At 34.7% G+C, this 17,336-nt stretch overlaps 1 protein-coding gene across 2 annotated transcripts in view; it reads right to left on the bottom strand.

Moving 5' to 3' along the window:
* Positions 1 to 55: 55 nt before the first annotated feature.
* Adam9 (ADAM metallopeptidase domain 9) overlaps positions 56 to 17,336 on the bottom strand; it is a 125,900-nt gene continuing 108,619 nt past the window's right edge. For both annotated transcript variants that reach the window (XM_004855321.4, XM_004855322.4), the window contains exons 21-22: positions 6,967 to 7,034; positions 56 to 1,401 (exon numbers count right to left, since the gene is read on the bottom strand). In XM_004855321.4, the coding sequence (XP_004855378.1) occupies positions 1,308 to 1,401; positions 6,967 to 7,034 (162 nt within the window). In that variant the 3' untranslated portion in view covers positions 56 to 1,307. The remainder of the gene's footprint in view (positions 1,402 to 6,966; positions 7,035 to 17,336) is intronic.

The raw sequence follows: 17,336 nt of genomic DNA, 5'->3' as shown, positions 1-17,336 counted from the left end.
TTTAAATTACAAGGTTATGAATAATTATTTAGGAAGTCACTGGGAGACAACAAAAAAGAATTTCAAGTATTTTATTTATTGTAAATGTTATATTTGTATTATGTATATATACATAAACCAAAAAAATTACTAATGAAATTCAGTTAATAAACCTATTATTAAACTTTATTATGAAAGGTTGTGAAAAATTGTTTAAAATTTTATTGACCATACCATTTCTTCCATAGTAAAAATTTATTTTTTACATGGTTGAGACAGTAATTCAGACATCACATTAACTTTTGTACTTATCTAAGAAAACCTTTTCTTCTTTTATGCAGCCTAATTTCTAGGAAAATATGAGTCAAAAAGAGACATGATCCAGCACACCTTCGTAAATGTAAACATTCTAAATGATTTAATATCAAGCTTCAAAAATTCAGATTTTAGACATAAAGTGCTCATAAATTTTTAAAGTGGTTTTATAATAGCTCAAATGATTGACTGTAATTACTCCATTATTATACCCATGAGTCAACAGTGTATCTGATTAGATCTATTAAATACCTCGTATTTAGCTTGTACTTTAGCTTCAAGCTTGTACTCTTTAAAAATAATGCTATTTTAAAAGGATGTCATGCTTTAACATAATGCATAATAGAAATTCTAAAATTAATTTTTCTAAGTCATTTGTAGTGGAAGATCATAAAAATGGAAGCTAGTAAGTGTGTGAATAAACATACACTCCTTTAGCATATTTTATACTTAAACAATATTACAGCATCTTAATCATGGTTCTTCTGTATTCTTCTGAAGACAGAATATCCATTTATTCATGTCATGAATGAGAAACAAGATTCTAGTGTACAATGGCTATTAGTCTGTGCAAGATGAAAAGATTATTATTAACAAGACATATTATTGACAAGTAATTAGTTTTCAAAGGTATTAGATTGTCACATGTTTGGTCAGAAACTACATTAATGATAACCAAGGTCAAAAATTCAGGACTACATTTATGCACATAATGACAAATCTGACACTAATGCAGTTAATTCAAGAATCACTGCTATAACATGTTCAAAGTAACATAATCCACGTTAAGTACATTAACCTCATAGATGACCAAATAAGACATTTCAGTGCTGGAAATGGATTCCTCATTTGACTGTATGTCCTTGTATTTCTCAACTCCCCAGTTTGTTTGTTTTGTAGAATTTGTTTCCATTCATAATTGCAATAGGAAGAAAGACTTCTCGAAAAAACACCAGCAAGCAAAACATTCGCTCAGTTCTCTGAAGACATATGTAAAAAAAAAAAGTATAAAATCAAGTGAGGGAACTATACAAAGGAGGTGCAGGAGCAGGACGAGCAGGAATTAAATTTCCCTGAGATGACACTTTTGGTTGTGGTGGAGGTGGCCTGTAGTGGGGAGAAAAGATAGTTAATAGTGTGCATGGACCAAATGAAATAATGCTGCATTCATGACAAGCTCAATATAACACTATTCTCAGCCTTCCTTTTAAAACAGGTAAGGGTACTTTACTTTTTTTTTTCATTTTTTTTCCCCATTAACTTTATTGGTACATTTTAGGTATACAAGACAGTTACATTCATCATTGGGATCTTGTACCATTACATGAGTCTCTTGGTTCATTTTTTTTTTCCCCTTCCCTTGCCCTCCCTTCACCCCCTCCACCCTTCCCTACTTGCAAAGACCTTGTTTCCATTTTTTTTCCTCTTCTCATATTTTTTCCTTTCCCTTTTTTCCCTTCCCCTACCCCTCCCAATTCCCCTGTTCTTTTAGACCTTTTCTTCCTGTTACACAATATCAGTTATACATTTTTTAAATTACAATATCAAGATCTAGGAGACATTACCATAGATTTTACAGAATTTAAAAGGATATAGAAAGCATATTACAAAAATCTTTTTTGAAATAAATTTGACAACTTCTAAGAAGGAACTTAGAAGACAAATTAATGAAACTAACTCTGGAGGAAATATAAAATTTGAATAGCACCTATTAAAGAAAGTATATTCCTAGCTTGAAAACCTACCTAGAGGACAACAGCAGGCTCATAAACATTTTAACTGATAAATTATATCAAACAATTAAAGCAGAAAAAAGAAGGGACACTTCTCCCCTCATTTTAGGAAATCAACATTGTGCTAATCCTAAAACTGGATAAAGATAATAGAAGAAAAAAGTATGAACATAGATAGAAATTTGTTTAACAAAATAAACTCTTAGAAGTCAGATCTGGCAGTATGTAGAGAGTGGTTTTGTTATAGGGATGGCAGTGTTGGTTCAGCACTGGAAGATCCACCCCCAAAAGTCATCATTTTAACAGAGGAAAGAAGAAAGCCATATGATCGTGTCATTAGTTGGAGAAAGAGTATTGGACTAAATTCTACAGCTGTTCATGGTAAAAGCTATCAGGAGACTAGAAGTAGAACAGAACCTTCTCAACAGATCAAAGACATGTACTCCATACTTCCAACAAAAACTCCTTTGATGACTGGAGATGACACAATGCCTTCTCCCTAAAGTGGGGAACAAGGGCATATATGCCTACTCTTCATCTGTCCATTAGACTTTGAAACATAGGTCTAAACCAAAATAGTCTGGCAATGACACAACTAGGATAGGATTGGCATGGCAGAAGCAAAATCTTTATATGTAGATGAAATGATCATCTACAGAGAAAATACTAAGAAATCTCTAGGAGCCCCTAGAGCTTGTACTTGAATTTAGCAGGATTAGAAAACACAAGGTATATATAAAAATTCAGGTCTGTGTATACTTGCTATAAATGGAAGAACTGGATATTGAAATTTTAAAGTTATGTAGGAGTACAAAGGACCTAGAAAAGTAAAAAGAGAAAAAAAAAACAGTGTTGGAAGGTGTTTAGTACCCAATTTTAAGACTTCTTCTAAAGCTACAGTAATCAAGGCAGTGTTGGTGTAAGGAAAGACATATAGATCATTGGAATAAAACAGAGAATCTAGGAATAGAACCACACATATATGGTCCACTGAGTTTTGAAAGATTATTTAACATTAGCATTTTATAGAATATAAACTCGATTCAAGAACCGAAGAAGAGATAGTGTCTTCAGTAAACGGCACTAGAACACCTGGTATCTGTATATAAAAAATTAACCTCAACCGTAAGGGTACTTTATATTCTGAGATTATTATTAATATGCTATTGCTCAGTATAAACCTAGCTCTATGTTTACATATAGAGAGCTGAACTTCCATCTCCTCAAACAATATCCACTCGGCCAGTTAACCTTGCTATTATGACTATGCCAATCCATCTTCGCCCTTAACCTCTCTGCCAAATCCAATCTTAGTGTCCCTCCAGTCTAACACCACACCAGAATACCACCTGGTAAATATATCTCTTGCAATTTATAGATTCTTCTCATCTTCAGTTGGATTTCAGTGTGCTCATACTGAATAATAAAGACCATGTATCATGACACTTCTCAATGCTGCAAAGCAATTGGAATTTGGAGGATTTACTGGCGGGCAAGGATCAGATGCATTTTTTTTTTTTGGTGCTGGAGATCGAACTCAGGACCTTACGCTTGCAAGGCAGGTGCCAGAACCACTAAGCTAAATCCCTGGCCACTCAGATGCATTTTATACAATGTAAAATGTAGTAATAAATTTATTCCTTTCCTGCTGATTTTAAGGTCATCTATTGAGTCTTTAATTTCAATTCTTGTGTTCAAGTTCTAGAATTTGCATTCTTTTTTTTAAAGTCTCTAGTTCTGTAATGAAATTCTCAAACTTGACTATTAATTCCAAGACATAATCACTGTGATTATTTTAAAGTCAATGTCAGATGACTTTTAACTGGATACCTTCTCAGCATGTTTTTATGGTCCATTGGTTCTTGGTTTCAATGACATTTTCTTTTCTTGTATGCCTAGCTTTTTTGATTGGGGGCCAAACATTAAAACAAAGAACTCAGTTGAGGATATGGTTCATCTTTAATCCTGGGTCCCAACACAAAGCCTGGGATGTTGGCCAAGCTACATCCTCCAGTTTTTATCCCCTCTACCCTGTGAGTTAATTGAAAGCTTTCCACTTTCTAACTCCTCACTGATCACCTTCAGAATAGGTAGATGCATCCAGAATAGAAAATGTAGTAACTCAAAGCTGAAATTACCTCTCCACTTCCTTCTGAGCCCCATCCCCACAACTTCTCATCTCCTTGGCCTCCTATGCCATTAAACATGTTTTTCTACCCCGCCAGGCTCTTCTGGTTCTTCCCAACCTGTTGAGTTTCCTATTGCTAGTTACTCCAAAGGCTTTTGCTTCTGAATTTTATACATACCAAAGGCTTCAGCAGCAGTTCATTGTAAGGGTTGCTCAGGCTTCTTTTTAACATTTCCTTTTATCATTATACTAAAATGATGAAATTCATGCAGTAACTGAGCCATTTCCTATTTTAAATGGCTTCTACAGAAAATCAGCAACTCAGTTATTAAACTAGCAGGATCCTACAATGATACATCTAGTGAAAGTAGACTTATTTCTATTTTATGTTTCACTGAGAAAAGTTTCCATCTCATTCCAGCTGCTTTATTTATCTTTTTCATGGGACTCTGCATGGAATTTTTTCCTTTTTCTTTTTATTTTGACGAGTGGAGTTAGACGTTCTTACCATAGAATTTTACAGGGTTTTACTAGCTTTCTTTACTGCATTATATGTAGGAGTGTGGTGCAGTGCTTTTATCTGTAGCATTTATGGTTTTTTTTAATTTTCCATTTTTCAAGAATAGTTTCTGCTTTGTTAATATTTATACACAGGCCACTTGTTGAAGTAATGAATTAAAAATATAACCAAGTGCCTACGTCTTTCAGCTGATGTTACTAGATATTAAATCCTCCTAAGTTATGCAGAATTGTTTTTACAATTTTGATAAATTATGCACTAATGTAATGCCACTTTTTTAAAGTGCAGATTTAAGCCTGTACATTATAGAATCTGATGACTTGGCAAAAGAATCAGGTGCTTTCAGCTTTCTTGAGAAAACCTTGTATGTAGCGTTTGCACTGACTAACAAGATGGTATTGCTGGGTTTTTAATTTAAACTAATTAATTTGGATGTTTATTGCATTATCTTGGTTAAATATTGTTTGTTGTTACTTCATGCTGGGGTTTAATTTTCCTTGTTTTCTGACTGGTAGGTTGATAAGACTATGAACCACGTAATAGTAGAACATTGGCTAACATTTACTCATATTTAAAAACATGAATAAGGGTCGGGGATTTAGCTCAGTGGTTTCATCCCCTGCTGTGCAAGAGCAAGGACCCAAGTTCGATCCCCGGTACCAAAAAATAAAACTAAAAACATGAATAATCCCTGCCCTGCCATAATGTGACTGAAATTGTTCTGGCTTGGCCTCTAACAGTACGCAGCATGTCCCACCAGCCATGCCCCAGATTTGTGGGAGATATATTGTCAAAATCGAAACTGCAGTCCACTTTTGAAAACAAAAGCTGAGCATTTTTTCCTGGCACCCGACCTTCTCTATAGTTTGTGCTTTCGTTTTTCTTCCATTTCTTTAGGATTAGTTTGACTTTTTTTTTTTTTAATTAAGTTCTGTGAAGTTGTTTACTCTGAAGATTGTACTGGAATATTTTTTTTTCTTTTTTTTTTGTATTGGTACTGGGGATCGAACTCGGGTCCTTGGGCTTGCGCAGCAAGCGGCAAAACCACTGAGTTAAATCCCCAGCCAAGCTGATCTTTCACCAGGTGTACTGTATGTAAGGGCTTTTCCTGCCAGAAAGATGCTTAAACAGGATCATGTTATTGATCGTCTGAACTATTTAGTTATTTTACAAAACCACAGCATTGTGTCAGATAAGATTTGGTAAAAGTTTTGTGCACATTTCCAGGGGTAGGAGGGTTGATCCCTGAAATTTCTTGATCAGAATGAGTAAATACTGGTGTTTGATACCTGTCTTAATGAACATGCTCATAAGGTGACTGATAAGTTGTAAATATACCTGAGAAACAAAGGGGTAGTTTTGATATTCTGGTGTCAGTATGGAAGATCTTACACATTAATTTAATACTCAAATGCATGAAGATGTTTGTTTGTAGCACAGTAGCCTTGACTTAGTTTCCTTTGGTCAGTACTGTGCCTTTTTGCCATGGCCAGTGCTCCTCATCCCTACAAAGACATCTTATTTATTTCAATCTGTAAACTGAAGTGAATAGGAACATGAGTTTTAAACCATGTTACATTAACTTATTTCTGACATAAATTAGCCTAAGTTATTACAGGAACATGACTGTTACATAATTTGTATCAGAACCTTTCTATAAATATGTGCTTATTACATTTTGGATGCTTCCAATGTACTTTATTTGCTGTTTGTAATTCCGAAAAGGATATACAAACCAGTATGTCTATTTCATGGATATTTAATAGTGACATCTTCCATGTTGAAGGTAATGTATTTTTTTTTAAGATTTTAAAATTGCTATTTTGTTACAAAACAGAGACCTATTAACAGTTTGAGAGCTCCTTATGTGCCCTCAGGGAAAGAACCCTCTGTGCAACAGAACTACACAAAATCTTCAGCCCATTCTGAGGGTGAATATATACTACATGATCTTGTGTATTTAACCTTATCTTTTTAATTTTAAAATTGAAATTTTGAAACTTGGTTGTGCTCTGCTGGAGGGGGTTGGGATAAATTGCTTAGGTGTTTGCCTACTTGTTCAGTAAATTACATTTGCATCAGTGTATGTATATACCTGCCAACCTTAAAAAAAAAGATGAAATTCACATAAAAGTTCTTTAAAAGCCTTTCTATAAATTGTGTTGTATCTAAACTTGTCCTAAATTAAATTGCCTACTTTGCCCTAAGTTAAATTAAAAGTAAGAGAAACTATAAGGCATTAAGCATGGATTTTATTCTAGTCAGGTAATCTAATCAAATTCACTTCAGACCTTGATGGAAACTGCTGAGGCTGCTTGGCTGCATAGACTGGTACTGGAAATTGGTTTGCATGTACAGCCTAAAAGGAAAAAAAAACAATAAAAAAAGATATTATCACAATGTAGTCATAAATATGTTTTATGTATAATTAATATACTTAAATTAAGAGATTACTTATAATTCTGTCATTTTAAAATAGTTTGCTTAAATGGGCTAGGAATATAGCTCAGAGGGAGAATGCTTGCCTAGCATGTGCATGACTCTGGATTTGATCTCCAGCACCACAAAAAAAGTTTTGTTTTTTTGCTTATTCAATCTATCTTTACCACTGAATGTGGAATACCACAGTACCTTGGTTCATGAATGTTTTTGTTGGCAAACAATTTGGTTCACAAACAGAAGCATTTGGCAAAATTTTGTTTTTGTTTGCAAACTCTGCATCAAGTGACATACCCAATCACGGCCATCTTTCCTACACAAAAACAAACGTGACGATCTTTTCCAAAATTGTAAAACAAATTAAGTTCGTGAACCGAGCTATCACTGTACTTTATTCTTTTAATACTGTATTAGCCTTCTTGTCACCAGGACACAACACCTGATACCCACAACTTTAAGGAAGAGAGGTTTAATTTAGCTCATGGTTTCAGAGGATTCAGTCCATGGTCAGCTGGCTCCAAGGCACAGTAATCACAGCAGAAGGGCGTGGGAAGGAAAGCTGCTTAGTTCACTGCAGCCAAGAAGCAGAGCAGAGGGACAGCCCCTGAGATGAGGGAGCCAGAGACCAGATATAGACCAAAGTCTATGCCTCCATGACCCACGTGGTCACACCCCTAAGTGTGATCCACCAATCACCTAGGTAGATTCCAAAGTCAATAGATTTGACACTCTCTCCTAACTACCACAAATCCTATAATTTTTTTAAATTCAAAAATATCAAATTATAATCATTTTGGTACACATTAACTATATTATGCCAATATATTTTAAGTAAAATCTTTTTAAAATGCATTTCCAAATGGATACAGTACCTAATTGGTACTGTAAATACCACAAATCTACAGTCCTTACTTTTGGAATTCATGATATTCTTCCTTGATAAGGTAGCTGAAACAACATTTTACAACAAAGTAGGACTATATATTTCAGCCCTAAATAAGAAAGTAAAATAAAAACATTTTTAACACATAAGACATTCTATTGGGAAAAGGAAAGATCAGACAGAATTACTCATCACTGATGAAATGATTTTGACCAAAGTTTTCTGTACTGTGCATTGATTCCTACAGCTCTGTGGGGAAAATACACATAGAGTTAGAAAAGACACTGAGCACTCACTCTCTGGTCCTGCCATAGAACAGGTGGTCTATCACCTGCTCAATTTTTCCCCAAAAAAGGACTTGCAAGTATTATAAAATCCAAGAAGAGATGCAGTAAATGTCTCCATCTCTTCCCACCAAGACTTCAGGGAAACAGTTTGGAAGGATAAATTCTACTTTTTGGAATAATAATTTGCTGAGGTGATGGATACATCAATTAGCAACACTGACTTTTACTACAATGTACATGTTAATCAAAATATCACATTGTACCCACAAAAAAATACACAATTATCTGTAAAATAAAAATAGTTTTATACTAAAACTAAAAATTATTAAGTAATCAAGGTATTCGATTTTTCTAGTTTTATCTAAAAATTCCACATTAACAAATTAAACATTATGTCATACCCCATACAATTATGTATATAATTATGATTTGCCAATTAAAGTATTTCTTAAAATTTTACTTCAACTTTTTTTTGGGGTACTGGGAATCGAACTCAGGATCTTGCATTTGCAAGGCAAGTACAGTACCACTGAGCCAAATCCCCAAACTTTTAAAAATTCATCTGACAATATACTTTTACGTGTATGCAAAGCATGATAAAGTCCTCATGTTTAGAAAAGGAGTAAAAATATTAATTTTAAGTATTATATTACATATACATGTTAAAATTATAGAAAATTCTCTAAAAGAGATTCTGGCTATATAACAATAGATAATTTATCTAACAGTGCACCTAAACACTAGCACAGGAGAAAACTGAAATATGGAATGATGGAAACTAAACAAACCCAAAAGAATACAAGAATAATTGGGTACAGAAAAAAAGACAAAGACAGGAAAATAAAGAAATCAAAATAACATGATAGAAAACACTGTATTAATAGTTATAGCCAGGAATAGTAGTGGACGACTGTAGACCCAGCACTTGGGAGACCGAGGTAGGAGAATTGGTGTGAGTTCAAGTCCAGTCTGAACTACATAGCAAAAGCCTGTCTCGAAACACCATAAAAAAGTTACAATCTGTGTAAATGAATTAAAATCTCTAGTTAAAAGTAAATGTTTTTTAAATTAAAAATCCTAAATATTCGATTTACATGAGCAGACAAAGAAAGGCTACATGTGATATGGGATAAATGGCAGCTAAAGAAAAGTTACTATTGATGGACTAATACAGAAAAAATAAACTTAAGGTAAGAAATTGTCTTTCCTAAACTCATACATAACTATTTTCATGCCCAAAAGCTGAAAACAGTTGTAACTACTATTTTAAAAACTTGTAGTTATCAACAAGAAAGATGTCATCTACAAGAATATAGGGGAAAAATTTAAATGTGCTTTAACTGAAACTGAAAGCTTTTCGTCCAAGAATAAGAATAAACCAAGAATCACTGCTGTATCCCATAGCAGCAGAAGATCCAACCACAGCTATTGAAGAAATAAAAGGCACCCAAACTAGAAGGAAAATAAAAGAATATCTATCAACAAATGATCTGATCATGTATCTGTGGATGTGTGTGTACACACTAGGTCTCAAAGCATCCAAAAGAAGTTACTAGAGCAAATCCATGAGTTTGGAAGGGCTGTGGAGTACAAGAACATACAAAGATCAGTTATGTTTGAATATACCAGCGGTGAACTATCCAAAAAGAAAATTAAATAATTAATTTATAATAACTGTCAAAACAGTAAGCCTACAAAGCAATGCTAAAAGAAAGTACACTTAAGTAAGCAGAAAGACACCTAGCATTCATGGAATCAAAGACTTAGTGTTGATCAAATGTCAATACAACCCAAAGCAAACTAGAGAATCACCATAAACTCCATAAAAAATTTAACTTTTTGGAAAAACTGAAAAATTGCCAGGTACAGTGGCACATGCCATAATCCCAGCACTCAGAGAGGCTGTTGCAGGAGGATAACCACAAGTTCTAGGCCAGCCTGGGCTACACAGTGAGTTCCAGGCCAGCCTGAACTACATAGTGAGTCCCTGTCTCAAAAAGAAAAGAAAAACCAAAAAATCAATCCTAAAATTCATATGGAGTTATAAGAGGCCTGGAGTAACCAAAATAATGCTGAAAAAGGGCAAACAATGTGGGAGGTCTCACACTGCACAATTCATAACATAATAAAATGCAACAGTAATCAAAATAGTACAGCATTAACATAAAAGATAAGCAAAAAAACCCAATAGAATAGAACTGAGAGTCTGGAAATAGTAACCATCATCAACAGGCCAATGATTTTTCACAAGGGTGCCAAATCCATTCAGTGAGGATCAGAACAGTCTCGATGTGCAAAAAAATTAATTTGGACCCCCTACTTCACACTGTACACAAAGGTTTAACTCAAATGGATAAATGAACTAAATGTAAGAAGTAAAACTACAAAGCCCTTGTAAAAAAAAAATACAGAGGTAAGTCTTCATGATGTTGGATTTGGCAGTAAGATACAATACCAAAAACATAAGCAACAAGAGAAAAAATTGGGCTAGTGGTGTACCTCAGTGGTATATCATGCACAAGGCCCTAAATTCCATCCCTAGTACCATAAAAACAGAACACACACACACACACACACACACACACACACACACACTAAGGAAACTGGACTTCATCAAAATTAAAAACTTTTGCATCAAAAGCAAGAAAGTGAAAAAAAAAATCTATGAAATGGGAGAAAAGATTTTGAAACAATATATATGATAAAGGCATAATATCCAAAATATATAAGGAATTCCTGTAACTCAACAATAAGAAGACAAATATCCAATTTAAAAAATAGAGGACTTAATAGAGATTTATTCACAGAAGACATACAAATGACCAATGACCATATGTGACATGATTTGGATCTAAAAGGCTCAGAAGTGGGGCTTTTGGAAGGTCACTGGGTCATGAAAACTCTAACTTTATCTGTGGATTAATCCATTGATAGAGTCATAATTTGATGGCATCACTGGGAGGTAGTGGATATTTGGAAGGTTGGTCTACCAGAAGGAAATGGGTTGTCGGGGGCATAACCTTGGGGCCTGTATCTTGTCCTCTGCCTCTTCCTCTCTGGCTCTCTTTCTCTCTGTCTGCTTCCTCATTGCCATTAGGTGAGCAGGTTCTCTCTGCCATACTCTTCAACTGTGATGTTCCACCTCACCACCGGTAAAATAATAGAGCCAGTTGACGACAGACTAAAACTTCTAAATCTCTGAGCCAAACTAAACCATTCATTCTGTAAGGTGACTTTCTCAAGTGTTTTGTTACAGCAACAGAAAGCGGACATGAAAAGATACCACAAATTGACAGAGATTTAAAATAATAAAAATTTTTAAACAGAACAAAAAATAGTACTACTGGTGAAGACAAAGAGAAATTGGAACTCTGATACACTGCTAGTAGGAGTGCCGTATAGTATAGTACAACCACTATGAAAACACATTTGGCAGTTCCTCAAAAAATTAAGCACAGGATTATTATATGACACGCTGATTCCATAATACCCAAAGGAATTGGAAACAAATACTCAAATATATGTATGTATATACATGTTCATGGCAGCATAATTCACAAAAAAAGATGGAAGCAATGCAAGTATCAAGAGATGAATGGATAAACAAAATGTGGTATAAGCATGTAACAGTGCTATAGTCTAAATGCAAATGTTCCTCCAAAATTCGTATGATGAAACCTGATCCCCAACATAATAGTACTAAGAGGTAAAAGTCTTTAGGAGACAACTAATTTCTTTATAATAGACATTTCACCCAGGATCAGTCATGCATGCCTGTAATCCCAGGTACTCAGGAGACTAAGGCAAGAGGATCTCAAGTTCAAGGCCAGCCTGGACAACTTGGCAAGATCCCATCTCAAAAAAACAAAACAAAGAATGACTTGAGGGAGCCAGTTTGCCCTTCTACCATGTAAACATTCCATTATATCGGGAGCTTGGCCAGGCCCCCAATCACCTGGGCGAGGGTTGATGATAGATAAAAGAGACAGGGACAACAATTTGAGAATGTAAGGGGGTCCAGAGGGTTAGAGCTCTTACCAGGCTAAGACCTCGACTCTCTGAATTTGTCACTTTTTATTCAGCCTACAACTTTCCAGGGGGCATGTAGGAAAATGCAGGGAACAGTGGAGTGGACAGCACAGACACAAGCAAGGTCTAGTAAGAAACAAAGCGATCTTGCATGAATATGCCATTGACTGATGAGAAACTTGTTTTTCCCTTGGGTTAATATTTACTCCTCTAGAATTCTGTGAGTCGGAGAGTCTCATTATATTGCCTTCTGAGGCGTTACAGCATCATGGGTCATTGAAACCTCCACCGTAGCCAGCGGCATAGGGAGTTTTCTGCATGCCAACTGCTGGCTCATCTGGCAAGGCACACAAGCCTAGGACAGACTCAGACTTTTAATACAGAAAGCCAATTTATGGATATTAGCTTGCTCAGGGTGGTCTCCATCACCACTAGAAGGTATGAATTTTGAAGGACAGAGTGAACTATACACTGAAACTGCTATGCCTTTACCTTGAACTTCCCAGCCTCCAGAACTGTGATAACAAATTTTTGTTGCTTATAAATTACCCAATTAGAGGTAATTTTCTAGACCAGCCCAACTGGAGTAAAACAGAATGTTATTCAGTCATAAAAAGTAATAGAGTTCCTATAACGTACTACAACATAGGTAAACCTTAATGACATTATGCTGGAATAAGCCAGGCACAAGAGGACAAATACTCTATTATTCCACTTACAGGAGGTAACTACAACAGGCAAACTTCCAGAGACAGAAAGTAGAATGGTGGTTGTCAGGTGGTGGAAGTAAAGGAAATGGGGCATTATTGCTTCATGGGTATAGAGTTTCTCTTTGAGGCAGAGAAAAAGTTTGATAGTGGCAATGGTAGCAAAACCTCATGAACATAATTAATACCATTGAATTGTATTCTTAAAAATAGTTAAAAATGCCAGAGGCCACATTATATTTTTAATAGCCTGTTAAAATTTGTTAAATATAGCAGAGAAAATGATTATAAATCTATGTTAATGACACACAATACAAAAAGGTAATTCATGTCATCATATATAATGTGGATGGGTGAGATACATAAAGGAGCTGAGATTGTGACTGAGATTGTAATAAATTTAAAGTAGGTATTATAACTTTAAGGTATCCGATGTAATGCAATGGTATCCAAAAAGCATATATCTATAGAATGTGCACAAAAGGAAGTGAGAATCAAAATATGTCAAGTCTTAACAAATTTTAAAATAGTGAAATCATATCAAGTATCTTGACCATAATGGTATGAATATAAATGAATATAAATCAATACAAAAGGAATCTGAAAAAGTTCACGATATATGCAAATTAAACATGCTTCCAACTAACCACTGGGTGAAGAAGTCAAAAGGGATATACATATAAACACATCTTGAGACAAACAAAAATAGAAATATAAAATATCAAAAACATATGGGGTGCTGCAAAGGCTATTCTGAGAGATATTTATAGCCAATTTATAGAATACTTATATTTAAAAAGGAGAAAAATATTGGATAACCTAATGTTTTACCACAAAAGCCAGGAAAATAAGAAAAACTAAGCCAAAGTTAGCAGAAAGAAGCAAATAACAAAGATCAGAGAATATATAAATGAAAAAGTGAGAAACAAAGTATCAAAGAAAGAGCTGGGCTTTTTTATAAAATGATAAATATTAACACACTGTTAGGCTGAGAAAAAAGACAAGTAAACTTAAGAAATGAATGAGAAGAAATTAAAATTGATAGTTCAAAATTACAAAGATCATAAATGAGCCGGGCATGGTGGTACACACATAAAATCCCAGCACTTTGGAGGCTGAGGCAGGAGGACTGCCATGAGTTTGAGGCCAGCCTGGCCTACATAGCGAGTTCAACTCCAGCCTGAACTAACAGTAAGACCTTGCCTCAAAAAATAAAACAAACAAAGGATCATAAGGGACTACTCTGAACAATTACAGGCACACACTGGAAACATTAAAAAAGGGTAAATTCCTATAAGCATTCAACCTACCAAGACTGAATCATGAAGAAATAGATGATCTGAACAGACCAATAACAAGTAAGGATATTTGAAATCAGTAATGTAAAAATCTCCTATCAAGGAAAAGCTCAGGACTTGGGAGCTTTACAGCTGATTTCTACCAAACCCTTAAAGAACTAATACCAAGTTTCTCAAACTTTTTCAAAAAAATTGATGAAAATACTTTCAAACTCCCTTAATGAGGCCAGTACAATATTACCCTGGTACTGGGCTGGGGATTTGATTTAGCTCATGGTGACCTGCCTTGCAAGCACAAGGTCCTGAGTTCAATTTCCAGTACAAAAAAAAAATTACCCTGGTACCAAAGACAGACAAGGATACCATAAGAAAAGAAAATTACAGGCCAATATTCTTGATGAACATAGATGTAAAAATCCTCAACAAAATTCTAGCAAACTGAATTCAGCTATACATTAGAACATTTTTATACACGAATAACAAACTTTCTGAAAAAATTTTAAGAAAACAATTTATTCCAAATAACATTCAAAATAAAATACTTGGGATAAATTTCATCAAAAGAAGAATGATCTGTACAATGGAAACTACAAAATACTGATAAAAAATTCAAAGAAGACACAAATAAACATTAAGAAATTCCATGTTCACGAACTGGAAGAATTATTATTGTTAAAATGCTCATACTTCCAAAGCAATCTACAAGTTCACTGCAATCTCTATCAAAATTCCAATGGCATGAGTTTAAGTAAGCCCATGCACCTAGAGCCATGTGATTTTCAACAAAGGTGCTAAAAACAAGCACTGAAGAAAGGACAATCTTCAAATGATGCTGGGAAAACTGGATATTCACATGGGGAAGAATGAAACTAGAACCTTGTCTCTCACTGTACACAAAAATTAACTCAAAATGGCTGGAGATTCAGCTCAGTGGTTCTGCCGCCTGCCTCGCAAGCGCAAGGTCCAGAGTTCGATCCCCAGCACCAAAAAAAAAAAAATTACCTCAAAATGTATTAAAGAATTAAGTATAAGGTTTGAATCTATGAAACTATTAGGATAAAACATTGGGCACTGGAAGGGGCAAGGAGTTTCTGAACAAGAACCTAAAAGCACAAGAAACAAACCCATAAGCAGACACATGGGATTACATTAAACTAAAAAGGTTCTTCATAGCAAAGAAAACAATCAACAGAGAGAAGAGATAACCTACACAAAGAAAATATTTGCAAATTATACATTTGACAAGCAGATATCCAGAAGATATAAGTAACTCCAAAAACTCAATAGTGAAATAATAACAATAATCTGATTTTAAAATGGATAACAGGCCTAATAGACATTTCTCAAAATAAGATATACAAATAGCCAATAAGATGCAAAAAATGTTCAATATCACTAATCATCATGGAACTTCAAATCAAAACAAAAAATTTGGTGTCATGTCACCCCAGTAAGAATGGTTTTTCCAAAAAGACTAAAGAGGGCCGGGGATTTAGCTCAGTGGTGCCGCAACCTGCCTCACAAGCGCAAGGTCCTGAGTTTGATCTCCCGTACCAAAAAAAAAAAAAAAGACTAAAGAAACATGCTGGTAGGATGTAGAGAAAAGGAAACTCTTGCACACTACTAATGAGAATATAAATTACTATGGCCATTATGGAAAACAGTACGGATTTTCCTCAAAACTTTAAAAATAAAATCAACAAATGATTTCACTATCTCATTTCTATGAAAAGCTCAGGACCTGGGAACTTCACAGCTGATTTCTACCAAACACTTAAAAAACTGAAAGCCAGATCTTAAGACATGTTTGCACACTTATGTTCAACACAGCATTAGTCACAATAGCCAAGAGGTGGGAACAACCTGAATGTCTACTGACAGATGAATAGATACAGAATATATAGGCCATACATAGAAGAGAACTTCATGCAGCCTTAAAAAGGAAGTCACATGCTATAATATAGTTGAATGCCGAGTATTGTACATTGAGTGAAATAAACCAGTCACAAAAGGCCAAATACTGTATGAGTTCACTTACATGATGCATGTAAAATAGTTAAAATCACAGAAACAGAAAATAGGAAAGTAGCTTCCAAGGGTTGGGCTTGGTAAAGGAATTAGTGAGTATACAGTCTCAATGTTAGAAATCTATAAATTTGTTGTGCAAAAATATGAATATATTTAACATTATTGCAAGATACACATGAAAATGGTTGTTAGTAAATTTAATATTGATTTTTTTTACAATAAAAAGTCTTGAAAAGAGTTTAACTGGCTAATTTTATTTTATATATATATTTGCCACATTAAATCAGAAAAATACATATCTAAGATGAAGATATATAGATTATTTCTAAGTAGCATGCACAAGGACTATGTTACCAACATGCACATACGGTAATAGAGAAAATTACCAAGAAATACGGTTAAGGCAGAAAAGGGCATAAAAATTTTTATTTTCTTTTTATAAAGGAAAAGAGTGGGACAGAGTATATATGTGTATCTATATACTGATATCTAACTATTTCACATCCACAAACTTGGAAAGAATTTGAAAGTCTGACATTAACAATGCTGGCAAAATGTAGACCAACAGAAATGCTCATATCTCACTGATGATACAATCACCCAATGGTGCAACTTCTTTGAAAAGCAATTTGGCAATTCCAGAAAACATTCACAGATCTGTCTGGCCAGCAATCTTGGTTACTGCTCTCCAAAGGAGATACCACTTTGATGGGATGCTCTGTGTTGTATGATACCAGATGGGATCTGTTGAATATGGTTGGTGTGATTAAGAAATGAAATTAATTTTATATAATTTAGTATGAAACAAATAGCCATATGTGAATGGTAATTACTACATCAGCACAGTTGAGATAGGAGATTAGGGCATGGCAAAGCTGTCTGGGGAAGTAGATGAGACCTGTTAATCATAATGACCTCCCAGCACATGTGCAGAACAGTTCCCAAAGCCCTGCATGTGGACTTCTGGCGAGAACTCGAGCATGTTTTCAA

This window comes from Heterocephalus glaber, unplaced genomic scaffold (genome assembly GCF_053883595.1).
Source record: "Heterocephalus glaber isolate CG9 unplaced genomic scaffold, H.glaber_assembly_v1.0 deba00001461, whole genome shotgun sequence".
Taxonomy (NCBI): domain Eukaryota; kingdom Metazoa; phylum Chordata; class Mammalia; order Rodentia; family Bathyergidae; genus Heterocephalus; species Heterocephalus glaber.
Note: the sequence above shows the minus strand (reverse complement) of the source record. Positions and strands in the feature narration are given on the sequence as shown.